The sequence below is a fragment of the Aedes aegypti genome, unplaced genomic scaffold (assembly GCF_002204515.2).
Source record: "Aedes aegypti strain LVP_AGWG unplaced genomic scaffold, AaegL5.0 Primary Assembly AGWG_AaegL5_hic_scaff_1284_PBJ_arrow, whole genome shotgun sequence".
Lineage (NCBI taxonomy): Eukaryota > Metazoa > Arthropoda > Insecta > Diptera > Culicidae > Aedes > Aedes aegypti.
Genome location: NW_018734712.1, coordinates 2,612 through 29,148, shown reverse-complemented (window position 1 = coordinate 29,148; position 26,537 = coordinate 2,612). Strand labels below are relative to the sequence as shown.

At 38.7% G+C, this 26,537-nt stretch overlaps 2 protein-coding genes across 3 annotated transcripts; one reads left to right on the top strand and one right to left on the bottom strand.

Annotated features, from left to right (window-relative positions):
* Positions 1-1,315: 1,315 nt before the first annotated feature.
* Positions 1,316-19,607, bottom strand: LOC110680390 (aquaporin AQPcic-like). Of its 2 annotated transcripts, XM_021856198.1 has the most exons (7): positions 19,458-19,607; positions 19,275-19,381; positions 2,388-2,534; positions 2,031-2,321; positions 1,842-1,970; positions 1,723-1,775; positions 1,316-1,576 (listed from the first exon to the last, which is right to left on the bottom strand). In XM_021856198.1, exons 1-6 carry the CDS (start codon positions 19,543-19,545, stop codon positions 1,728-1,730), a joined length of 810 nt encoding a protein of 269 aa, XP_021711890.1. In that variant the 5' UTR covers positions 19,546-19,607; the 3' UTR covers positions 1,316-1,576; positions 1,723-1,727. The 2 variants fall into 2 exon arrangements, with proteins under 2 accessions (XP_021711890.1, XP_021711891.1); XM_021856199.1 differs by lacking the exon at positions 1,723-1,775 and having other exon boundaries at positions 19,458-19,606.
* Positions 7,149-8,962, top strand: LOC5578362 (32 kDa beta-galactoside-binding lectin lec-3). Its single transcript, XM_001656883.2, is given in 2 exon segments — positions 7,149-8,583; positions 8,586-8,962. Coding segments are annotated over 2 exon segments (1,197 nt in total). The 5' UTR covers positions 7,149-7,466; the 3' UTR covers positions 8,666-8,962.
* Positions 19,608-26,537: the final 6,930 nt, after the last annotated feature.

Sequence of the window (26,537 nt, the reverse complement as noted above, 5' to 3'; positions counted from 1 at the left end):
GAAAAGATCCTGGACCGACCGGGAATCGAACACAGACACCTTCAGCATGGCTATGCTCTGTAGCCGCGGACTCTAACCACTCGGCTGAAAAAGGCCCCAATCCATCATCGTAACCATCGAAATTCCAGTAGCAGTTTTTCTGTATAGAACTGAAATTTATTCGACAAAAAATTCTTCACTATGTTTCGGTTAAAGAATTGAATTAAACATCGTCAAATGGGGTGACTTGCCACACATGGTAATTTACAACCATATTTCACTATAAAACACAAATATCTTTTCCCATATAAAAATACATCCATTAGTTTATTACAAAAAGATTTTTTTGGAAGAAAATCTAAATATTTCTGCATTCAAAAGTGCTTTAAATTAAAACAAACATGACAAACACCATTATAAGTCTATCGGAGATCGTGAAAAATATTTTTTCTGAATAGGTACAGATTGATACTGATTGTTTTTGAAACATAAATAATTTTTTTTTCGGTCAACATTGAAATAATAATGTAAAGTAAATAGAAGATTCTATAACAGACCATACCAGAAAACCTTTCCCCCGAATACCGTTGTCCAGAATGCCATTCCCCAGAATCTCTTTCATTGAATGAAGGACCTTTGAAATTTGACCTATTCTCAACCCTTTGACGGTGGGGGACGAGCCTGGTGTAGTGGTTAGAAGTCACGCCTCTCTTTCCGAGGACTTGGGATCGAATCCCATCCCCGAGATAGTAGCTTATGATTTAAAAGTTATAGTAAAAATATCGTAAATAAAGATAAAAAACACGACGGGACCAACCAAACTAGATTTGATTACCAATAATAACAAATTAAGAGAATCCTCTTTCCCTCCTAAATCCTCCCAAATCTTTTCAACAATATTTCAAAGCCAATTGACATAATGGTCATTTGACATAACATTGTTTCATTTGTCATTTTGACAATAAAGTTTTTGATCAACTAAAATAAAACCAAATAAATCCTATCATTACCACCGTCACTATTGGGGGAACTATTGGGACCCTCGAAAAAAATTTGTCGGCTTATTTTAGAAAATTTTGAGATTTGAGAATCAAATATTTGAGTTCACTTCCTATTAAAAATCCTCTAACATGATTTCAATGGCATACTGTCCAAAAACTATGTCGCTAAAACGAAATAAATGCAGGCAACCTCACACTAACATTCGAAAACAATTTGATGATTACTGGTTTACTTGACGTTCTTAATCAAGCCAGTCGAGTTTTTGTTCATCTTTTAAGAGTGTCGTGTCGCATTACCAGCAGAGCAAAAGGTTGTAGTGATAAACGTTTGCGCATATTGTTTATAAATATTTTATTTATTCGTGGCACATTTTGCTTTTTAATGATATTTTCGCATTTTTCTTAACTAGATGTTTTGTTTCAGTAGGCTTAAAATCTTGCATCTTATCCAATAGTAAAACACTTAAAATCTATTTGCTCCACAAATATTCTATCAATGAATATTTGTTCAACTGCATAGATAAATGCTGTTGAAAGAATGCAGCTTGCTGGAGATATCCTCAGGCCATATCACGTTTTCCATCCAAACGTTTTAGCTGAAAAATGAGATGATTAAAATTAATTTCAGTTGATCAACATTATTTTTAGTTTTGCTGGAGTGTTATTGTTAGTTAAAATGTTAGCAAATTACATTGAACAGTGCTCTGAACTATTTTCAATTTTATGAGGCATAGTAGAATACCTGATCTATGCATCTTCATCAATGTATTTCAGCTTTAAGTGGGTATTGTAAGCCTAGTTATATCCAAAGATAAAGGAAAATATAAATTATCCTTTGATTTTATTGAATGCATGCATTACCTCTTTCTCGTCAGCAGCTACACGGTAGCGCTCTGAGGCGGATTCTCCTTCTGGTTGAGGTGCTTTGAACACTTGGCAATACAGAAGAGAAGCACAAATACCGCCCAAAATAGGTCCAGCCCAATAGATCTACGGATGAAGCGGCCGTTCAGTTATGATGCTATTTTAAAGCTTGCTTAAAGCACTCACCCAATGATTAGCCCAATTATCACCGATAAATGCCGTTCCAAACGAGCGAGCGGGATTCATGCTGGAACCGGTATACTCTACAACTCCGAGATGACCCAAAGTAACCGTCATGCCGATAGCCAATGGGGCAACAAAGCGTGAATCTGGTTTGTTCTCATCGCAAACTCCGAAAACGCACAGTACCAGGATGAAACCTAGGAAGAACTCAATTCCCAATCCTTGCATATCTTGGACGTTTTCTTTAAGGCCTGTGTTGCCAAGACCATTCTGGTATGCTTCCGGTAAAAGTGCCTGTAAATGTTCATAATTCATATTAAAATCTTCGAGTTACTTGATTATCATTTCTAAGTCCCTTACCTTTAGTGAAGCAGTTCCAGCCACTGCTCCGGCACATTGAGCTACGACGACGTACAAAAGTGCTCGAACAATGCTGACTTTGCCAGCCGCAAGTAAGCCAGCAGTTACTGCAGGATTGATGTGTCCACCGCTAATGTGCCCGATAGACTGAAAGTTCAGAAGGATCATTGTTATTAAGGGAATAAAGTATAGGTATAGAGAAAACGCAGTTTTACCAAAATAAATAACCCTTATTTGATATAGGAAGCTAAAATTAAGCAAGTAATCGAATAGCATCCCCGAAAACATGTTTATAATGTACATATTTTCTTTAAAAAAATTAAATGAGCAATTCGCAGTTCGCTTACGCTTAGGCGGCTTAGGCGCTTTCAATAAAATGAAGAAGCGAAAGACGCGATCAATCGTGGTTAGTATTTTCGAATTTGCTAGATTTGGGCGTTATTATTATAATTGATGTGACTGTACGCTCTTATCGAGTTCGCCACTTATACTACCCATAAACGCATAATTGTCCCATGTGTACGAGGGGGACGACACATCCAGATATTTTAGATTACTAGGATGTCTTTGAACAATCTTTGCGATGACTATTCATCTTTCTGCAACATATTATCTTGTTGCATCTATGGCATCTTATAAAACATCTTTATCCATCTTCATAAATCTAGCTCATCTTTCCTCATCTTACATGAGCGTTTTAACGGATTGACTAAGTTGTCGTCGATCAGCAACAAAGCAACACGGAGCTGCATCATCAATGGAATGTTCCCGAACACCATGACAAATTCGAATTCTGGAACACCAAGTATATATTCTCCTGAGTTTGCTAATGGTTCGGAGTTTGGCCCAGATTCAGCAGGATGCTGATCATCGGTTCCATGATGTTACTGGAAAGGATGGATAGGACGGAAGCGTGGTGCACGAGACTACTCAAGAGGCTGAAGAACTGAGTATGGAATTTCCCGACGGAAGCGGTTCTTGTACGATCAGATTGGTGGTTGTCTTCGAGACGAGACGTATCATGTTCAAACCAGGTCCGAGAGAAGAGGCATGTGGCTGGAGGATAAACCATCTGGATCATTTCGGTGATCGAGAGGCTTTGTGGGTGGAGATGGCCTGAAACAGTTGGCGTTCCTGGTGGCATTGAATCAGAAAGGGCAGCGGAAGAAGCTCGGAAAATACAAGTAATATATTTTCTAACCCATTTTTAGTATTGGTGCATGTTGTGAATTGATAAATTCTCTGTAGACGCCCTTACCCAAAAATACATATTTTATTGATTATCGAATCGAGTTTTAATTTAACAATATATTAACAAAACTCATTGCTCTTTGCCTTTTGAAGGTAGGGTCTTATATTTTTCGGTTCACTTTAACGATGAAATTGTGTAGTGCAGTGCTGCTCCTTAATGCTAAGTAGCCCGTCATTCGTTTTGGCAACAATGATGCCTTTTCAGCTTGCATTTCAAACTGATAAAACTCAGTCCTTGATAGTTGATATTGACTTCAAAAAGTATCACTATACGCACTAACATACATAAGAATGCTGATACTTTTTCAGCTGTGTCAGTGCAAAACCAACTGATTTTCTTTGATTCGAAATCGTGAGATGAATTTGCAACAATCATCAACGACGCGTACAAATTTCAATGACGGCCTACTTCGCCTTAAAGATCAGAATAGTGATTAGTAGATTTAGAAGAAGTGAGCATTTTGCATGCAGTTCTGGAAACAAATAGCTACCAGTTACTTACATTTAACGTGAAGGCTCACACCTTTTTCACCTAGCTCACAATTCTTTTTCACCTAGCTTGATTGTATTGAATATGAGAGTAACAACAATGAAAATTACAAGTACAGTGAATCCACAATTAAGAATCACCCACAATTTATGAATCAGCTGCCTTTAAGGACAAAATAACAGTAAAAACTAGCACAAAACATCACGGAAACATTTTCGCTTATAATTTATTTTGAGTAAAATTGTTTTCCGTGATGTTTTGTGTTGATTTTTGTTGTTATTTTGTCATTTAAAGTCAGCTGATTCATTAATTGTGGACGATTCTTAATTGTGGATCCACTGTATGCATTATTGAAACTGTTTGCAAAAAAACTGTAGCTCTACGCTCCCCATCATCAACATCATCATTGATTCTCCCGCCACCCATTCACATCTTCTTGCATCTCATCAATCTACGCGCATCGTTCAACAGAAGATGTCAACGCATGAAGCACGGCAAATCTAGAATAATGCACTGATCTAAAAAATCGGATTTTATCCATAAGTGCATCTAAACGGTGATCTGCGAGTGTCGCCCCTCGCCCCCCCTCGGGCTGCGTTCTTATTTACCAGTCGCCTCTCCACATCTCAATATCGAAGGGATCATCGAGATAGGGAGAGATCGAGACATAGAACATTAATTTATTGCGGCGCTCATTTTAAATCTACATCCAGCGGCGGCGGTAACGCGCAGAAGTTATACGCGCCAATTCAAACGCAACGTCAAAATTCAAGTAGGCTTGGATTTTTTCGTTCTTCAAAATAGACATAATAATTAGGACCGCTATTGTCGCTGCTAATCTTGTGACCAACATCAAGTATGCGAATTTCCGAGGTGGTACTCAAAGTGTCAAATTTCCTTCAACTTATCCATAGCAACCTGCTTTCGAAACCAAAATATTGATTCTGTCGTATTTCTAGCCTTCATTCGAGCGTGTTAGGTGAAACAATGGGTTTTTCGAGTAGAAGCATTAACCTAAGAATGCTAATGTCGCTGCTGTTCGTGTTACCAAACATCTAGTTTGCCACGAACTGACAGCGTGAGTACCGGGCCTCAAAGTGTCAGATTAATTTTAAAAACCAAAACAACGACATGGTGTTGAACAAACAATGGAAATCCATAATTTAAGGCTAAGTAGCCCGTCATTCGTTTTGACAACAATGATGACTTTTCAGCTTGCATTTCAAAGTGATAATACTCAGCCTTGATAGTTTTTATTGACTTGGAAAAGTATCACTGTACGCGCTAACATGCATAAAGTATGCTGATACTTTTTCAAGTGTGGCATGGCAAAACCAACCGATTTTCTTTGATTCGAAATCGTGAGGTGAATCAGCAACAATCATCAACGACGCGTACAAATTTCAATGACGGCCTACTTCGCCTTAAGGCAATAATAATTGAAATCAGTTTTGTGACAACAACGCCACTAGCGTTCTACTACTAATATTTCTATTGTTTTTCGTGTGGTTTGTGTGCCCTAGAGAGTTTTGATTATTCATGCATTGTCGTCTAGGTGTGTGATTTATTTTAAATGAACGGCTATAAAAATATATTGATGGATTGGTGCTTGTTATCACTGGGTTAGGCATTGATTGAGTCCTCCCCCGGACGCTTTAATTTGTAGCATCCATGAGTGTTGGAGCAAAGTACCAGTAATATGACGGAAGGGAAAATGAAAGGCGCAGCATCGGTACCGAATTGAAGTTATACAATTGGTTTTGTCCTGGACTGACTGCGGAAGCTTGCGTCTACGAATCAGCTAAGCTCTTGGCAAGATACGATTTTTTTTTCAATACATTCAGAACAGTTTTCTTACTATGAAGGATACCATCGTGTTGTTCTATCGAGATGCGTGCAATTTCCGTTCTTCCATACGTAAAGATGCACCATAGAGACCTGTTAAGTTAAAAACGCATTGCTTGCACTTGTGGGTCACTTCAAAACTTCTTTATAAGTTAGCTTATGGAATAGCAACTCTCATTATGAAGGTTTTTCTTCCACACTTGTTTCAGGCTTTTTACTCATTTCATTTTTCCTTCAACATCAAAATGTGCGAAAAAACAAAACAAATGATTTGACAGTTTGAGTACCGGTTGCTCGCGCCAATGGAATTCAAGGCTACTGTGGTTGATTCATCTGCATCACAGCCATTGTATGGAGGAAAACAGCGCCTCTAGCGTTCTAATTCTAATATTTCTATTTTCTTCAAGGACGCAAGTGTTTCAAATTTGCTAAATCTGAATCATTTCTCGCATACTCTGAGATAACGCCCTAAAAGCCATTGGTAGCCACGTGTGTAGCTCGTTGTTTCTGAGCAAATGAAAGAATAAGCACTAAGCATCCAAACCAACATCACGGGCAGGTAGATAATGATCCTTTCTTCCCCATAGCGTTGTTAAATAACATGAAAATCCATTCAAATGCTCAGAAACAACGAGCTACACACATAGTTACCAATGGCTTTTAGGGCGAGATCAGAAGTTATGCGAGATTTGGTGATTTTCATTATCACTGCGACGGTAAATATATCGACATTTTCAGATAATCGCATTACGAGGATTTATCTTGCAGAGCACAATAGTGAACACTAGATTGAAAATCATTCCGTTATTAGGGAAATAATAAACAAACAAACTTCATTTCGAGTAATTTTTCTGAATCGCTTAAATTTGGTCTAGTAACCTTTGATAATATTCAAATCGACAAATGGAGAGAAAATTGGGAACATAAAATCATCAGGAACACATCGAGATATGGAGATATCGAGATAAGAAGGATATCGAGATATGGAGAGAGAAATTGTATTCAGAATGAAGGGACCAAAGCAATCATCGACATAGGGAGAGTTATCGAGATGTGGAGAGTCGACTGTAATTTATTTTTGAACTATTTCCAGCTGGTCACCTCCTCAAACGTCAAACGGTCGGCTCGCGGCGCATCGATCATCACGTGAATCAAAACCAAAACAAATCCGCAGTCTCAGACCAAACATCATTCAGAGACATCGATTTCTCGCGTTGAAAATGCAAAATGCAAATTAGTTTCGTCGCAGCGTAGTGGAAAATAACATTGTGGCATTCACATCACGGCTCGAAATTTCTTCTGTGTGCAACTAACCAGTGCATGTAGTGTGATAATACTGTAACTGTATTTGCCATTGGACATCGTTCACGTAAAGTAAATAAAATGTTATTAGCTGCTAGTTATCGCCTTGAGTAGTAAACACACGAGTGCGGAGCAAAATGTCCCCTCCGTTCCCTCTCGGATGTGTTGTGGTAGTAAGCAGCTATTACTAAATGGCAGTCGTTGCTTATCTGCTGCTCAGTGTTGGTGCCGACTTGTTAGAAATAGCAGACGTATTCATACGCTCCGGAGGTTCCATAGTGGAATGTAGAGATCATATACAGAGCAAACGTCGGGATCAATTGTTTCAATACTACATTGCCCAATATAGAAACGAGTCAGCAGAAAATATGTCTTCGGAATCTCTCGATAGTTGCGATTTCGCGTACCAGGAATCTCCTACCTCCCCGGGGTCAATCAGTTTGGACAAAAGTTCATCAACGGAAGTGGTATACACTTTGGAAAACATCACGGAAGTTTCGCCTGGCCTGAGCTTCATTATAAGTGGGAGTATTCTGCTGACCTGTGAGAGATTCTCAATTAATTTGATGCTCAAAAATTCGGATCTGGCGCTGCATTTCAACCCGAGGCTCCCACAGAACTACATTGTCCGAAACTGCCGTGTCAAAGGAGTGTGGGGAAAGGAAGAAGTGGCATCTCCATTATCGTTTAACCTGCATCGTGGACAAAAGTTTAATATTCAAATACTGGTGACCGATAAGGAGTTCCTTATGTGTGTCAATGGCCGGCATTTCAACACGTTCAAGCATAGACTGCCTTATAAGAAAATCTGCGCACTGGAAGTTAAGGGAGACGTCAAGGATGTGAATGTTGAGCAGATCTTCGTCGAGAGCTACCCGGACATCGTTCTGGAGGAAATCAAACAAATTTCGAAGGAAAACTTCGATTTTCCGGAAACCTCCGACAGTCATTATAAACTGATGCCTTATACCGGTCGACTGGCAGAACCATTTACGAATGGGAAAAATCTACACATAAGGGGTCGCATCAAACTGCTGCCGCATTCCTTCTACGTGAATCTTCAAAGCAATCACCAGGTTTGGCCTCATCCCAGTATCCTGTTCCATTTAAATCCACGGTTTGGCAATGTCGGCGGAAAGCACGTAATCTGTCGGAATTCCTGGCTCAACGGAAAGTGGGATCGTGAGGAACGATCGGAGAATTTGACTGATTTTATGCCGGGGAAAACGTTCCACTTGAAAATCGCGTGCACCGATGTGAGCTATCAGGTCTATCTTAACGAGAAACTGATTGCCGAATTTATATTTCGAGAAACCCCAAGTTGGTTGAGACGGTCTACATACAAGGTGATATAAAAGTTTTCGATGTAACGTTAGAATCGGCCTATTAGTTAAGATAAGCATAGTTGTACCCTTGATTGTACGATGAGTTTCAATTAATATACATGTAAAGCTTTAACCCGAACAATACTATAGAGTCAATACTTGTACACTATATTTACTAGTTTGTAAGTAATCCTCGCGTAATTGTTTGTACATTCAAGATTATTGTAACTAAAACCCCGGTGTGTAGAATAGTATGTTTTGGTTTATTGTGTTATTGAGAAGAAATATAAAATGTTGATTGCCTGTGACTAACTACTCAACTAGAAGAAAAGCAAATAGATAACTTGCTGCGCAAAAGAAAACTTGTTTTATTGCTATCATAAGAAGCCTTATCATTTGAGCCTCAAATAAACGAAATAGATAAAAAAAATAAGAAGCCTTATCAATTGACTACATGTTGTTACAGTTGAAAGCGTTTTCTTAGTCTGCATGTAACATGGGAAAAGAATGGAACCTTTTTAATTTGTGGTGGTAGGTAAAGTAATTGTGTTTAAATATTCAATAAAATGTAAAAGTAAAAATGTTTAAATATTCAATAAAATGTTTTGCAAGTCGACACTAGGCAAAATATCGTTCTTAAACATTTTCATAACGGGACAGCCAGCTAGTAATGAAGTGGCTCAGTAATGGTGTGCTTTATGGTATGTACTCATATAAACCATGCTGTCTCATTTTAATGGAAAATAAGTTAAAGAATGACAAACATCGCCTGAGTAAATTTCACATGGGTTCTATGTGGATTTTTTTCGACGTCAATCATCTAAGCCCTATACAATAGAATACGCCTAGATGTAGACTATGATTACTCTTGAGCACTCCACACACTACCATTCTGGAAAAAATCTACTCAGCATTTGAGTTAATCTGGACTTCGGAAATCAATCATCAAATTATTTGTTAAGGGGAGTCCTGATCAAGTTGATCCTCTTCCGACCAACCAGTTTTCATGATGGCAATCGCTAACGATTAAAAAGGTATCGATCTCGATCGCTATCGACAATCACTGACTGGTTGAGCGGAGTGGTGAACTCGCCAAGGGCGAAAAGCCACTCTAATAAAGATAAGTAATAATAATAATAAATGATAAAATTCAGAGAATCTCTCACTTATCGCTCTCTGTAACAATCATGATTTGCAGCACATTATGATAGCCTGTTTATCGTATACTGCTACAGCTCTGATTAGAGGATCATTGAAGGTAGTTTTTGCCAGTGGTCACCGCATCAAAACAAAGGCGCCACTGTATATGGGATTTAACATTGTGACAGCATTGCTGTTCTGTCAAACACACAAGGCTACGGTGGCGCTATCTATGCTTTCCATAGACCAATCCAGTTGCCTGCGCAGTAGTGCAATGTTGACGAAATTTTCTTTGTTTGCTGTGAGAACTGTCACAACATTGCTTTTGTTTGCTGTAAGAATCCAAATATAAACAGAATTGCTGCAAAATAACCACTTCCTTGTTGGCCTACCGTTGACCGAAAGCTCAATGACGTCAAACAAACATCGATACGTTTTCATTCTGAGGAAATCGACTTGTGTAAGATTGATTGTGCATTGGTGTTCGTGGCAGTTTGCTTGGGGACCTCTATAGCGGCCGTTTTGGTTATTTTAATGATCCATTGCAGTGCATAATAAAACCCATCTAAACAAGCTCCAAACCTGGGGGACACTATCGGATGTTCGGGGAATGTGTAACGTTCCAGTAAAATAGAAACACCTTTAGCCCCTATGGTAAACCGATCATGGACCGATATACAGAGGATAGACAAAATGATTGAGATAGGCCAAATTTTGCCTAAATTAAAATGCTTATAACTTGAATGGATGAAATTGATCGCATCCGAAAGCAGTCGACGCAAATTTGGTGTAGTGTCAGGTAGTGATCCTTTATAGAGAGATAAGCGGAAGTAAATTGGAATGATTTGGCAACAGACCAGCAGTGCTCATTTTGCTCGGCGTCGAGAATAATATTGTAACACGGACATGACTTCCTCATTGCTATAAAGTGTATTTTGTTTCGTTATAGATCTTTGAGCTACATATCAAAACTAATAAACAGCCAAAAAAATCAAAAACTAAAAATCGCATTGACAAAAATTCAAAAAAGTAAAAAATTTCATTTATTTTTGTTTTATGCAAAATTACTTTTACCGAAATAATTTCAAGCGGATTACATTACTCCTCAAAAAAGGTTCAAAACAAACATAACGCATGTTCGTTTGGTTCACACTTTGACAGCTCTCGCTGCTCGATTGGCTCACACTTTGACAGAAATGTCAGCTTCCGCGAATCTCTCTTATAAAGGATTTCTAGTTTCAGGCAGTGTCGCTAGGGTTTTTGGGGCCCAGTGCGGAGTTTTATTTAGGGGCCCTCAAAATAAAGATGAAGGCCGTCTAAATGTATGGCGCCAATGTCAACTCGACTGTTGAAATAAACGTTGACCAAATAGCTTTTGCAGAATTATGACTAAAGTGATTGAACTTATGTTGATATGTTGTTGTAGTCGTTTAATGGCAAAAATGTCAGTGTCTATTTTGTGTTTTTGAGTCGGGATTGATTTTGAAATTGTGGATGAAAGAAATATTTTTAAATTCGACAAGTTTGCTCAAGGTTTGCTTAAAATAAATTACCAAGTGAACTCCAATGATCTCTTCCTATTTATCATCTGGACAATATACATACAAACTCGATCATCTTCGTACTGTCGTTCAACGCCTACTTGTCCCATGTTCTATGTAAACCTTAGGGACCGCGGGACAACGTAGAAGGGCAGTGTACTTATTACTATGAAGAGTGGAAGACATGATATGGTTTTTCATGGTTTCTCATACCTAGAGAAGCATGACCTCCAAAAAAAAAATTGGCTCGTATTAGGAACGATTGAGAACATCTAAAGTGAAAATCTTTTGAAACTAACTGTAACAATTGTTACAAGAAGCTTCTTTAATCGTTAAAAAAAAACTAATTTAGCGATCCTCAATGGCATTTCCGAATCAATGAATGGTTTGCTCCAGAAAATCCATGAGAACTCTAAAACTACATCCTCCAGTAATTTCCTTTGGTAATATTTTGATTTTTCGAAAACTATCCTGGAATTTTCTCCAGATATGTTTTCTTTAATCCATCAACAGAATTCTCCCAGCAAATTATCTATGCAATCTTTTCAAACATCCTCGTAAGTCCAAGAGTTCTTCCAGAGGTTTTTGTTCACCAAGGGTAACTTTGAAACTTACACAGGTTTTATCAGAGGTTACTTTAGGATTTTCGTCAAAAATATCTCAAAAATATCCGAATCAATGAATGGTTTCTTAGAAACAAAATTCCGTGAGTATTACTAGAAGTAATTCATGACAAGTTTTCTGAACATCTATAGAAAGTTATCAGAAGATTCTTAAAGAATCTTTGGAAGAAGTTATGAATTAGGGCCTTATTTTATAAGTCGAGTCGATACAATCTATCAGAGCATTACTGTGAACTTCTTGACGATTTTCAGAGCAATTCCTATAGAACTCCCAGAGTGTCAAGCAGTTCTTGGCTGACTCAGAATTTCCGTAGAAATTTATGGAACTAGTACTTAGTTAATTCTTGAAAAATGATTTCATCAATATCCTAAAGTCTCCTAAAGTCTCTACTTTAATGTAAGGTCTCTAAAGTCTTTGTTTCAACCAAAATGTCCTCTAAAGTATCTTATTTCCTTATTCTGCTTGTATTGAATCCTGATGCAAAATATTACAGGCTCCAGAGAAACCTTCAGAGACTATATTGGGTTCAACAGGGATCTTCAAGAATTTTGGCTCAGATTCCCCTAAGAAAAGCTTTAGAAATCATATGAATTTTATTTAGAATACTTCCAGGATCTTCTAAATGGATATCTCCTAAAATTCTACTAGAGATTTATCTGCCAATTCTCCCAGAAATCCTTCCGTCGATTTTTAAAGCATCCTTATAAGAATTTTTCTAGAGTTTGCTCCAGAAAATCCATGAGAACTCTAAAACTACATCCTCCAGTAATTTCCTTTGGTATTATTTTGATTTTTCGAAAACTATCCTGGAATTTTCTCCAGATATGTTTTCTTTAATTCATCAACAGAATTCTCCAGTTTTTACTGTAGGATATCTTCCAATTATTTCCAGAATTTCTTCCGAGGAAATCCACAAAGGCTTATTCCAGAGTTTTTTTTTTGAAAAATAGCTTAAAAGTTTTTTTTAACAATCCTGCAGGAATTCTTCCACTTGTTCAAAAATTCATCCACATTTCCTCCCAGGGACCCAGGTATTCCTTGAGAGGTTCTTCGAACAAGTCTTTTTTCTATGAATTTCTTCAGCATTTCACCCAAGTATATTCCAGCATTAAATCCAAACACTACCCTTGCAGTTTTCAAAATATTTCTCAAAATGTTTATCAAAACATTTCCACGCAATCTTCAAAAATCTATTCAAGTTTTTACACCAATAAATACTACAGCAATTTTTCCAATAATTCCTCCATTCATTCCTGCACAACTTCTTTCGAGATTCTATCTCTGTATTCTGCGAAATACTATCATGAGATTCTAATGATTCTATTCGATTATCCCTGCAAATTATCTATGCAATCTTTTCAAACATCCTCGTAAGTCCAAGAGTTCTTCCAGAGGTTTTTGTTCACTAAGGGTGAACAGGTTTTATCAGAGGTTACTTTAGGATTTTCGTCAAAAATATCTCACGGATTTATTTTTCAGGAAAATATTCTGGGCTTTTCCATTGAGACATTCCTGGAAGAGACCCTTAAAATAAAAACATTCAAGACTTACTTTAGAAAACCTCATAGAATTAGTGGAGAAATTCCTGTAGAAATCTTAGAAGGAATCTCTGGAGCAATTGCTGAAGGTATCTTAAGATAAATATCTAGTTGAAATCTTATGTAATCCTGAAAGACAATTTCATAGAAAATCTCTAAAAATCCTTGAGGCATTTCTGGAGAAGTTATTGATTGAATTTTAGAAGATGTTTTGACCAGAAATCTTGAAGGATGTCCCGGGGAAATTTGAGGATAAAATTTTGGAGGAATCAGAACTTTCTTGAAAAATTTCTCATAGATTTTTTGTAGGAATTTTTATGATTTCCGAAATAATCTTTGGATAAATTCTATTTCTGTAGTACTTCTTGGAAAAATCTAAGCTGAATTTTTGAGGCAAAATTCGGCCTAAGCAAAATTCATGAAGACGGAAAGCTTTTTAGTTTTGTGATACCCTTCGCGTTTTTGCTCCACACCGTTCATTCGATTCTAGATCAAATTCTGAGTGGCCTCCCAAAATTTGAGCACATTCGGATTAAAACTGAGAGTGCACAAGCCCTTTAAAGTTTATATGAGAATTACTATGAGAATAACAACCAATTCATCCAATCGGTCATAGTGTTTGCCCATGTGCTCTTTCGGATTAGAGCTACATTGATACTGTAAGATATATTCATCAGCTACAACTTTCACCGTTTTCAAATCGGACGCCTCAGTAATTATTTATTGATTTATATCCAGTCGCAAATTCTTCAGCAGTGCTCATTTAACTTCTGAACAGGCAACATTGCCAATAATTGTAGCCAAAGTTTTACAATTCATTCAAAAATTAAAAACTAATTACTGGGGCGTCCGATTTAAAAAACGGTTTTCGGCAAAGTTGTAGCTGGTTATTGTATCTCACAGTACCAACGTAGCTCTAATCCCCAAGAGCACATCGGCAAACACTACGACCGATTGAGTGAATTGCTTGCTTTTCCCATAGTAATTTCCATATAAACTTTAAAGGGCTTGTGCAGTCCCAGTTTTCATTAAAATGAGCTCAAATTTTGGGAGAAGACTCAGAATTTGATTTAAAATCGAATGAGTGGTGTGGAGCAAAAACGATTTTTTGAACCACTTTAAGAAATATAGTAACTTTCATTTTCAGTTTCAGAATCCATAGGGTTAAAATTTTTCTTAGCTTTACTGTGTACAACATTTTTGCCAACGTTTGTCCAACCCATGGTTTCGAACGTGGATGCGCTTCTGATACAAGCCAACTGCTGTTAAAATATTATTCATTATTACATCAGATGAATTTTTAGCTCAGACATTGTCGTTCGTAGAAAAGAAGTATTGCACTAAATTACTTGGAATAAAATTCTAGAATCCGAGAGAAAAGAGAGGGATCAAGTCTCCTCGGGGGAACAAGTCTACCCAGTGTCCCCTACAGCCTGTATCTATGTCTCTTAAATCTGAAAAGTTCAACAAAATTTTTGTTTGGAAAACTGTTATATGTACTCCCAAAGTTATCAAGAATTTCAAACAAAACTTTTACAAACACTATCGACTATTAGGAATAAATAAAAATGGAGTGGTGTTTGTATGTCACGAAATGACTTGAGAACGAGTCAAAGGATTGACGCAAGTTTTTCACTATTATACTCCTCAAGAGATGCGACGTGTTCGTGCGAGGAAAAATTTCTGGAAAGTCTCCGAAATAATTGGGAAAACGGGAGAAGACTAAGGTGTCATTTTGTATGGGGGAATTCTTGACGTTTACAACAGCCTACTTGATGGCAAGACGAAGTTTGACGGGACCACTAGTTAGGAATAAATAAAAATGGAGTGGTGTTTGTATGTCACGAAATGGCTTGAGAACGGCTCGACGGATTAGAATGATTCTTCTACAGTTATGTTCCTGAAGTGTTCCGACGTGTTTGTGTGTATAAAAAGCAAAGGATATTTAACGGGAAGCTTAGCTTAGCTTAGCTTAGACTGACTACACATATCAATGGTTGCTATTCCGTGATTGACCGAAGTCAGTGAAAATGCACAAAGAATCAACTAGAAGTTTGGCTGGGATTGGCCATAATCTTCTTCAATGTGCATAATTCAGTACCTCTATTTATACAGGGTCAATAACGGCGCCGGCCACGTCCTTGCAGTCAGGTGGGATTGGGGGAAGGAATGTTAGTGTGTAACCTTTGCTATTTGGAGACCGTGTTAGCCTCTGCATCTCCACAAAGGTTACTGGGAGGGATGTTTGTTAATGGGAAGGATCGTTGGGTCACAGGATTCACTTTGATAAGCGATTAGACCATGATAAATAATGATTTGTAAATATAATACTTTCATTTGATATGAACAATTTCTATGTAGTGGAAAATTATGCCGACACTTGAGGTGACGAACCATTCAAAGTTTGTTGAACAAATACCTACATGTAACATTCCTACAGCTGTCAGGACAAAATCATGTGTTATTATATTTTACTTATTTGAAAAGAAACAAAAAACTTAATTGGTTGGAACATCATAGAACACTCTTATTCTTATGCCGACACTTACAGTGGCGAACCATCCAAAGTTTGTTGAATAAAGTGAACTTTTCGCAAGTCTACACTTGTAATGTCGAACCATTCAAAGTTTTTTTTATTTTTACTAAATAATAAATTTTAATAAAGGTAAAAAGGGTGTTCTGAAAATAAAAAAAAAGTGAAACATAAATAATTCATGAATCAGAGTTTGTGTCGACACTCACAGTGACGAACAATTCATAGTTTGTTGAAAATTCATATTTACGTCCCACAATTGTAACGATTAAATGTGCAGTCATACATATTTTATAGATTAGAAATAGTAGCATGAAACGAGCTCACCAATTGATCCTTTATCCTTCACTGTGCAGCCACAATCCACTCTCAGCCTCACTCGTTTGCTCGGCTATATAAAAGCACTCAGAAAAAAAGGCGCGCGACCCGATAAGGAAAAAAAACTTGGCTTTTTTGACGCACTGCCCAGCAGCAAGCGTCAAGGTCAAAGGATCAAAAAGAACTAACCGATCACGCCACTTTTTCACTTACTAGACCGACGCGCGACATGTTTGATCCTGCCCTCGTCGCTGGCCCCCGTAGGAGCAAGCGTCAAGGTCGAAAGATCAGACAGAACTAACCGATCGTGGCACTTTTCATTTACTCTAACTGATCACGCCACTTTTTCACTTACTAGACCGACGCGCGACATGTTTGATCCTGCCTTCGTCACTCGCCCCCGTCGTAGGAGCAAGCGTCAAGGTCGAAAGATCAAACAGAACTAACCGATCGCGGCACTTTTCACTTACTCTAACCGAACTAACCGATCACGCCACTTTTTCACTTACTAGACCGACGCGCGACATGTTTGATCCTGCCTCCGTCGCTCGCCCCCGTAGGAGCAAGCGTCAAGGTCGATAGATCAAACAGAACTAACCGATCGCGACACTTTTCACCTACTCTAAACGAACTTAAAACAAAAAAAAGCAAAGGATATTTAACGGGAAAGTTGAAAAAATAGGAGTGAACGGAACTTCCATTTTCCACGGAGCGTTCCATGGCGTTTTTCAACAGCCTACTTGATGGCAAGACGAAGTTTGCCGGGACCACTAGTTAGGATAAAAATGGTTGAGAAAACATGGCTGAGGATCACGCCTACAGGTTCAGTCTTCATTGGAGAAGTCTAAAAAGCTCATAATCTGTACAAGATCAACTCAGTTGAGTGAAACATTTTGATTTGAAATGATTAATGCATATTTTAGATCCACGTCGACAATATACTGATTTAGGATTCGTTCGGAACAAAATTAATCATTTTAAGTGTCTCAAAGATATGTCTATGGTAAATTTAGGGATGCTGCATTGTTGCTCTCAGAAATGATCCAGTACGTCACATTTTTTTGCTACAGCTCATCAAACATGTTTAAAAAGTCCATACAAAATTTGTCGTTTCTTTTATAGGGCCTGATACAATACTTTTTCAAATTATCAAAATTAGCTTATTAGTAACGCAAGTTTTACAAACGTCGTTGTTTTGTGTTCTTTAACACTGATTTCTGTAGTAAATTAAGAAAATAAATCAGCATACAACCTGGTAAACTTGCATTTAAGGTCAAAAATAGATCAATAGTTCATGTTAAACATAAAAAATCTCAAAAACAAGACATGCTAAAGCTTTTTTGAAAACAGTAATAGCAAAGACAAATTAAAGACCTCCATGTCCCTTGCAGTTGCCCAAAATTTTATGGCTCATAAGGTAATCTAGAATGCCGTGAAAAGTGTACTGCGATCTGTCAAACTTGGGTACCTTTTGCACTACCGAGGGACGAAATGCAGTACTAGATGTGGTACCTAATCTGAGCCCGAGTGTGACGGACCTGGTAATAGATTTAGAGACCCCAAATAGAGTAAATATCGATATTTTGGTGCTTGAGACAATAACTTGTTCCGGAGTGTTATCCATGAATACCCGAGCATTCGTATATACTACAGCTCTTGAGAATATCTATGAGTATGCTTGATAATCCGGGAATACCAAGAATACTCATAAATACCAGTGAACCTCCTGATATTCCTGTGAGTACTCGTACTCGTGAATAGGGAAGACTGGGTAGACTTGATCTCATCCCATTTTCTCAAAACCTAGAACAGCTTTATTCTAAGTAATCTTATGCAACAGGGAGCCGGATCCTATTCTTCGCACTTTTGATTCACTTCGACAGCGTTTTTTTTTTTGAAAGCTGCTGAGCTCCTATTTGGCCACAATACGCGTCGTACTGAAGTGTTTCTTATTGCAAAGTTTCAGACAATTCGATCGGGAAAAAACCCATGCCAAAGTGAATCATGGAAGTGCCAAAGTGCACCCTACTTTGTCTACACGAAAGACAATTTCTGAGCTGGAAATCCATCAGATGATAAAAAGAATAATGTTTGAAGTGCAGTTTGTTCCAATAGCTTTTAATTTGATTAAAAAAAAACAACAGAGATGTTTTGAATAGCTTCGAAAAATCTTAACAACTTATCGTATGTTTTAACAATTGTCTATAATTTTTAGATTTTGGAGATTTAAATAAGCAACATCAAACGCAAAACTTAAAATTATCTTATTTTGTTACTGTTCATTACAATTTGAAATGTGCAGGCTAGGGGCACTTGATCCCTCAGCTCAAATACAGACATTATATTTGTGGTGCAATAAAAATATATCTGGAAATTTTTATTTTCTTAGAATTGTGATATCTCTATGGCGATAAAATGTGTACATAAAAATGTCTTCGCTTGGCTTCAGTGCATATATTAAAAAGGGGAAGATCAAGTCTTCTCTAATAAATTTGAATTTGTCCTCTTTAATTTGAGGTCTCAATGATACACAGTTCGAACGAAACGTGTAAATTTGTGAGACATATAATGCACATAATTGGAGCGTTGAATATCATGAATATTTACATGATATGTCATGTAAACTTCAATTATATGTCGTGTAATCCAGCAGGATCCTGTGTGATTACATGATATATAACACATTTTTACATGATTTCAGACTTAAATTTACATGACATCATGTTTACATCGCATAAATGAAGTTTACATGACGTGTAATCTTCATTATTTTTAAACTGTGTAGAGATAACATAATCAGGACGGACCTCAAGTAGTGATTAGAACGAACACCTGTCACGTCGAGGACCTGGGATCGAATCTTATCTTCACGATAGTCTACGTGACGTAAAAGTTATAGTGACTAGTTTCTTCGGGAGCGAAGTAAACTCATTGCATTGCTACATCTACCTTATAGATTCTAGAAAACAAATAGACTTACCATCACAACCATGAATACACTCAGACCAAAAGCAAGTGAAATGAGTGTTTTATCTCCAGCTGCATGAGTACATGCAGCGCAGCCAAAAAAGTTCAGGATGAAGATACCTAAATCAATTGAAAGACAAAATTTTAGAAATAATCTTCATGGTATGGAGAACAACTCGCTAGCAAAAATACTCACCAATGAATTCAGCGACCAGCGCCTTCCATATGCTGTTGGAAGACCGACCGGAAAGTTCGTCCATTCCAAGCTTATACGAAGTCCCCATTGCTTATGAGGTTATGTAAGCGTATGCCGGTTCTGAAAGATTGAAGAAAGACGAAATGATCATTAGAACGGACATTCAACATCCACGTGATTAATGGAAGAAACATTATGATGTCATCGTCTTTTGCAAAATTTCGTCTCAGTTCAGATGTGTTTCGGTGTCTTGGCACTGATGGCTTCGCTGAGGTGAAACAATGTAACATGATACAGTCTGATAGATTCGAATGGAACATTGATTGATATTTCTCATAAGGCTATCAAAAATATTATTGGGCTGGTGTGTATTTCATTCCTAATGCTTTAAAAGTTGGATCAATTAACATATTTCTGCAGTAATTGTTCGTACTAATGTTTTTGCGTCAATAGTAAACTAATATGACGCAATAGAAAGTTCAAGCTTCATATTTAATATACTTTCAGGTTTAGTATCATATCGACATTACTGAAGATTTGACGAAGCGACTACGAAATTAAGGTACCCGGTGGTATACACACTAGGGTCAATGGTTCCCTATTTTGTCTTGTGTGCTAGAGTTCGATGTGTTTCATTTTATGGTGATGGACAGAAGCATATTCTTGAGTATGATGGGAAATGTTTAACATAGTTTTTAAGCATCAACTGCAGTCTATCCTTTGGTATCCTTCAATGTCTCGAATTCGTTTCTGGTAGAAATTTTTCGAACAAAAGATAATAGTAGTTGGCGTAAAATTGAAAATAAATATACATCTGACGAATCTATCGTTATAACAATAGGGACTATCCGGGCAGAGGAAGGTTTGACGAAATATGAACCACGTGTTGCCTTCTAATGGCCACGATACTGACGGTCTATCAGCGCTCAAATTGTCATTATGACAGTATTTGCTCTTAGGATACAAGCAATCGTTTATACTTAAATGTACAAGTCACTCATAAATTAATTAGACAACATCAAGAAATGCTGCCGCGCTCCAGTGTGTGATTATATCTGCTTTGAAGTGTTCAAATAAATCACCCGCAATAAGTGGATGATGGGAAAATGTGAATATAACTATAAGTTACAGAAAGACTAATGATGATGTTGATACATCAACATAAATGTGAAGATTTATACGGATTTTTAGATAAGAGTGCCAATAGAATCTACTTACTGTTCCCTCGTAACTATTTTTTACAACACTTGGCAGAGAATCTCTTTTTGGTTTTTTGGTTGAGCAACTACTGACATCATTGTTTAAAAATTTAGGATCATCTTGCAATACAAAACAAAGAAGAAACAATTTGCTTATCTTCTTCTTTCTGGCTGGCATTATGTCCCTACTGGGACAGAGCATGCTTCTCAGTTTTGTGTGAGCACTTCCACAGTTATTAGCTGAGAGCTTTCTTTGCCGATTAACCATTTCTGCATTCGTATATATTCGTATTTTATGCCCTGGGAAGCCGAGAAAATTTCCTTTACGAAATGGTCCCCGACCGGTGAATTCGAACCTACGACTCTCAGCTTGGTCTTGCTGAATTGCTGCGCGTTTACCGCTACGGCCAACCAATGCAAAATATTGAAAAATTGAATAAGTCAAATCTCTGTGATATGGTTGCTATTTCGAACACAAGAAAAGGTAAATCTCTGAATTCACATCTTCTTTGCAAACATATGTGTTTCGCTAAATGTGGCAAAAATGAAAAGCACGGAATGCCCGCTTCATTCTAAAAGTGAAATGGGTATTCAAATTCAAAATTGTAGCGGCCTTTGGTCCAAACTTAATGATTCAAGTGAGAAAGCGGGTTTCGCAAGTTGTGGTCAGTATTTCCGAATTTGATGGATTTACGCAGTAGATCTTGAGATCATAAGGAGAATCAGGATTTTTTTTTCAAACTGTGATTAAATGATTTGATTTGATTTTCTTTATTATAGAGGCTTTCAGCCTTAGGCGGGTTCACCTCTTTGAGAAAAAACAGGGCGAAAGGTGCCCTCCTGGGTAGATTACATTTCAATTTAGTTTTACAATATCATTACACATATTTGTTATCATTATCAGAATATTCATACTATGGTTTGTTTGAGGGGGACGTAGTTATCGGTTGGACAGGATAGTGTTGGATATCTCGATGATTTCTTGAAGTCGTCGGGTTTTCGAGATCTCAGATGATGTTATATAGTTCTGCATCCTTCAAAAAACAGATTGTGGCGGATTCACTAGATGGGTCATTTTTCAAAGCGTCCCGTATTGAGCCGATGTTATAGAGTTCTCTAGGGTAATTAAAGATCGGACATTCACATATGAAATGCTCAACCGAGTTATGCACCCCGCATGGGTCGCAGCGTCTACGGAATTCAATATCACCTCCCATATTGTGGGATAATCTCGTATGACCAGTGCGCAATCTTGATAAGATTTGTTGGTCTTTCAGTTTGGGTACGTCCTCCCATTTGTGTGTTTCTCCTTTTATTTTGCGTATGAAAGGGCTACGTCTATTATGCCACTCTTGAGACCAAGCCAACCGTACTGTATTGGCCACCCATTTTTTCACATCGGAACCCGGGACCTCTCGGTTATAGAGATTTCTATTCGAACGACCTATGGCAGCCAGCTGGTCTGCAGATTCATTCCCCCGAATACCGCAGTGCCCCGGTATCCAGATGAAGGTTATATTGTTGTTTATGTTGAGAATCGATTGAACTGCCTGTATCCATGGGTGACGAGAAGACTGGGAGTTGAGTGCTGAGATGACACTAGCAGAATCGGTGAAAATAGCAATAGGGTCATCCGACGGTAAGGAGGCTGCTAGGTATATTGCTGCGGCCTCAGCAGAGAATATGGAGCACATGTTAGGTAGACGATGATAGATGTTTTGGTTCCCACTGAGTATACCGATTCCGACTGCACCCCGAGCTTTGGATCCATCGGTGTACCGCTGTGTGTGGTAAGCGTATTTTGTGGCCAAAAGATGTGCAAATGTTGAACGCAGTATCGTGGAGCTATCTCCAGCTTTAAAGTTGTTTTTGATTGAAAGGTCGACATTGGGTAAAGGAGCGCGCCAATTTCTTGCTCCTGTCCAGTGGATTACTGCAACTGGAGGGAGTCTCTGATTGGCCACTGATATTAGAAGTCTGTTGGCCTCCTTGAGGATGAAGACTTCAGATTGGCTCTTAAAGGTTTTTCTAGAAAGCTGACTGCTTTTCTACACACTGCGGTGACCAGCGCGTAATTAAATGGTGGCATACCAGCTTCGACACACGCTGCTATCGCTGGGGTTGAGGGTAGTAGGCCAGAAACTATCCGTATGGCATTGTTGTATACAGGAGCCAATGTTCTATTAAGTGTGTCGGAAGCTCTGCATGTTAACTCAGAGCCATAAAAGAGTTTACTCTCAATAATGGCCCTGGAGATTTTTAAACGCGTATTGCGGTTATTCGTCGTATGTGGTCTTGAAAGAATCTTTAATAAGTTCAACCTGGTCCTACAGTTCCTTTTTACTTCACTGCAGTGATCGTTAAAGGTAAGTCGACGATCCACACGGACGCCTAGGATTCGTAGAGACTTTTTGAACGGTATCGGTGTGTTGTGAATAGTAATGGCCTTTTTCGGTGGACGGTGATTAAAAGTGCAGATGTGAGACCTAGCACTTTTTTCCGCTGATAGCTGGAAGCCTGATGAATGTGCCCATTTGTTAACTGCATTTACAGCGGCTTGTAGTTTCCTTCTGAGTGCCACCGGATGTTTTCCAACAGCGATTAGGACAATATCGTCCGCGTATACAAAAATAAATATTCCTTTCGGTAATGATTTGAAAATGCTATTCATGGCAACTAGGAATAGAGTGACCGCAATAACGGAGCCTTGAGGAACTCCAGTCTCTTCAACGGTAACGTTCGATCGATGATTGCCTATGAGGACTTGGAAAGTTCGACCAGTCAAGAAGTTTTTGATAAAGTGGAGTATGTTGCCGGAGAGGCCCCAATTTGCCAGCTGCCTAAGGACGCTTGGAGTCCATGCGCGATTATAGGCTTTAGACAGATCGAGAGTTGCAATCTCAATGTGGTTGTTGTCGTTGAGGGCGTCGTCTAAAACCTGCCCTAGCGAGGCAAAATAAGTATCTGTTCCGTGGCAAGGCCTAAACGCGTGTTGGCGATGATCTAGATAATTGCCATCTTCGAGGTAACGAATCAGCCGGCGGTTCACCATTCGTTCTAACACTTTCGAGATGCAACATGTTAAAGAAATTGGCCGAAAGCTATCTGGTTCGTTAGAGTAGCCCGAGTTTTTTGGGATAGGAACAACTATACTATGTTTCCAATTGGCCGGCAGGGTTTTTCTAGTCCATTCATTATTTAACAGCCGGAGTAGAAGAGATCGACCGCTTTCAGAGAGATATTTCAACATAGGGTATCCTACCTCGTCCGGCCCGGCGGATTTTCCCTTTCCATGTTGAAGTGCAAAATTTAGTTCAGCCAATGAAAAGGGGAGATTAATCTCATGATGAGATTCGGGAGGGATCCGAAAGCTGCTGAGGGAGTCCATGGTAACATTATTGATACGAACGAAAGCATGGTCGTATCGCCCAATTGCAGACATGCTGGCAAAATGTTCAGCTAGAATGTTAGCTATCTCGGAGGGATCACGCGTAGTGACTCCTTGATGATTGATTGCAAGACCTGCGAAGCTGCGTTTGCCGTTTAAAGCGTTCACTTTCTGCCACAATTCGGCGGAGGTTTGGTTGGTCATTGATTGTATCGAGGAATTTCGTCCAGCTCTGATGTTTTGGCGTCTCTGATAGACTGTCGGCAGTTGTTTCGTAAAATTTTGTATGTGCTATAGGCGATTTCTTTCTGTGGGTTGCCATCTGGGATTCTTTTGGCTCTCCTAAGCGCCTTTCTCCTGGCTTTAACGATTTTTTTAATTTCTTGGTGACCACCAGGGGAGGGCTTTGCGACCTGGGATTGAACTGGTTTTAGGAATTGTTTCAGAGGCTACTTGATGGATGGTGTCAATTAAATCGGATATATTGCTTGGTTCGTTAGCCTCGAGCATGCTGTCCATACGTGTTTGGAAGGATACCCAGTCCGCCTGATCATAAATCCACCGCGGCCGACGTGAAGTTGCTGGTGGTTGCTCATTGAGATAGATGGTTATTGGATAATGATCGCTTCCCATTGGATCATCACTGGCGCTCCAAAAGAAACGGTTTGCAATAGAAGCACTAACCATGGATATATCCACGATGGACTCGATCTGGCCTCTGATGAAAGTTTTCGTTCCGTCGTTGAGTATGGTAGATCCAGTAGATTCAGCCACTGATACCATGGTCATGCCTCGGGGATTGGACTTTGGACTGCCCCAGATCTGATGATGGCCGTTACAGTCTCCAAGCAAAATCCTTGGTTCGGGGATTTCGTTCCAGACATTCAGAAGTGATTCTTCAAGGTTTGCTATATTTCCACAGGGAAGATAGAAGCATACTATAGAAATGGGGAAAGGTGCTTTGAGGCGAACAGCAATGATTGGGAGGTCTGTGTTTAGCTCAATTTGCGTGAAAGAAAGTTGTGCTAGGATTCCAATGGCTACAGAATGATATATGTTTGAGGCACACTTGTAAATCCAGCGATATTTGCCTGAGAGCGATCTGTCCAACCTCTGGCAGTTGGTGCGGTGGACTTCCTGTAGCGCTAGGGCAATTGGTGGGTTATGTTTACATAAGATCTCCAAATCTGCAAGATTGTTAGTAAAACCGTTTATGTTCCATTGAATAGCGAAGCGGGTGTTCGAGTTCCTCATATCTGTGGTAGTTCTTTGTGGTGTACAATGGCTGACGGTAAGTGCTTGTTGCTCAACAGATGAAATTCTCTTACTGGGCAGATATGAAGAGCTACTTTGTTGGGGTATTTCGATGCCATAGCGAAGTAGATGAATGGCGTTCGTAAATAGCAGCATTACATGCCGCTTCCGGTAATGGTGCCGTTTTGTCATGTGCCAAGCTGGCAGCATCCAGTCCAATCCTGCTAAGCAAGTTATTTTCATTATCCGCTGATGGAGGTGCAGATTTGAGATTTCCTCTTCCTGATACGTGCTGAGCGTCTTGATTGTTGGTTTTATTTATTTATTTATTTTATTTATTTAATTTCATCTGACTCTCAGTCTTAATGAAATATATGATGAGGAAAAAGCCCCCTTGAGTTGGTTGACATATAAACCTTGCTCAAAAAGCATAAAAACCCCATATCTTTTCTCACAAAACATTACACAAGAATTACAACTTATATCTAACAATAACAATTAAGCACACAAAAAAAAACATATTAAAATCAATTAAACATAATGCCAATCGCCAAACAACTGTATCAAGAGATTATGCCCTACGGTACCGTATTACGTTGTAAGCTATGTCGAAAGGCGAGAGCTGATCGGTTGAAGTCAAAATGCTCGTAGTACTCGTTGAATCTGGCTGACATAAACCGTATTGGATCGTGCAAGCTATAGTTGGCGGATCGGTGTCCAAGGTTAAGAAAGGCTCTGGAGCGGAGATTCCTGGTTGGAGCGTATATCTCGAATTCCGTCCAATAATGCGGGAGCATCTAATTCTCGCTAATAAGGATTTAGCTGCAAAATACTGCTTGGTTGACAGCTCTTCTCTTCTGTAAAGTTTCAAGGCCCAAAAGCTGACAATCGGTCTTCATAAGGTGGCAAAATTAACAGGATCGTCCCAGGGTAGCGATCGTAGAGCATGAGCGAATGAATCTTCTCTGGATAGCCTCAATTCGAGTAATCCAGGTTATTTGATATGGACACCAAACTACATCACTAAATTCTAATATCGACCGGACGAGGAGCAATATAGAGCTTTTCAAACACAATGGATCACGAATTCGCTAGCAATTTTGGAAGATGAATCCCAGCTGCCCTATTTGCTTTAGCGATTGATGGTCCGAGTAGTGAATGTTGAAAGTCAAAGCTGTATCGAGATGAGTCCTAAATCACGAACGTTATCAACTCGTTGTAATAGTTGACTGCCAATCT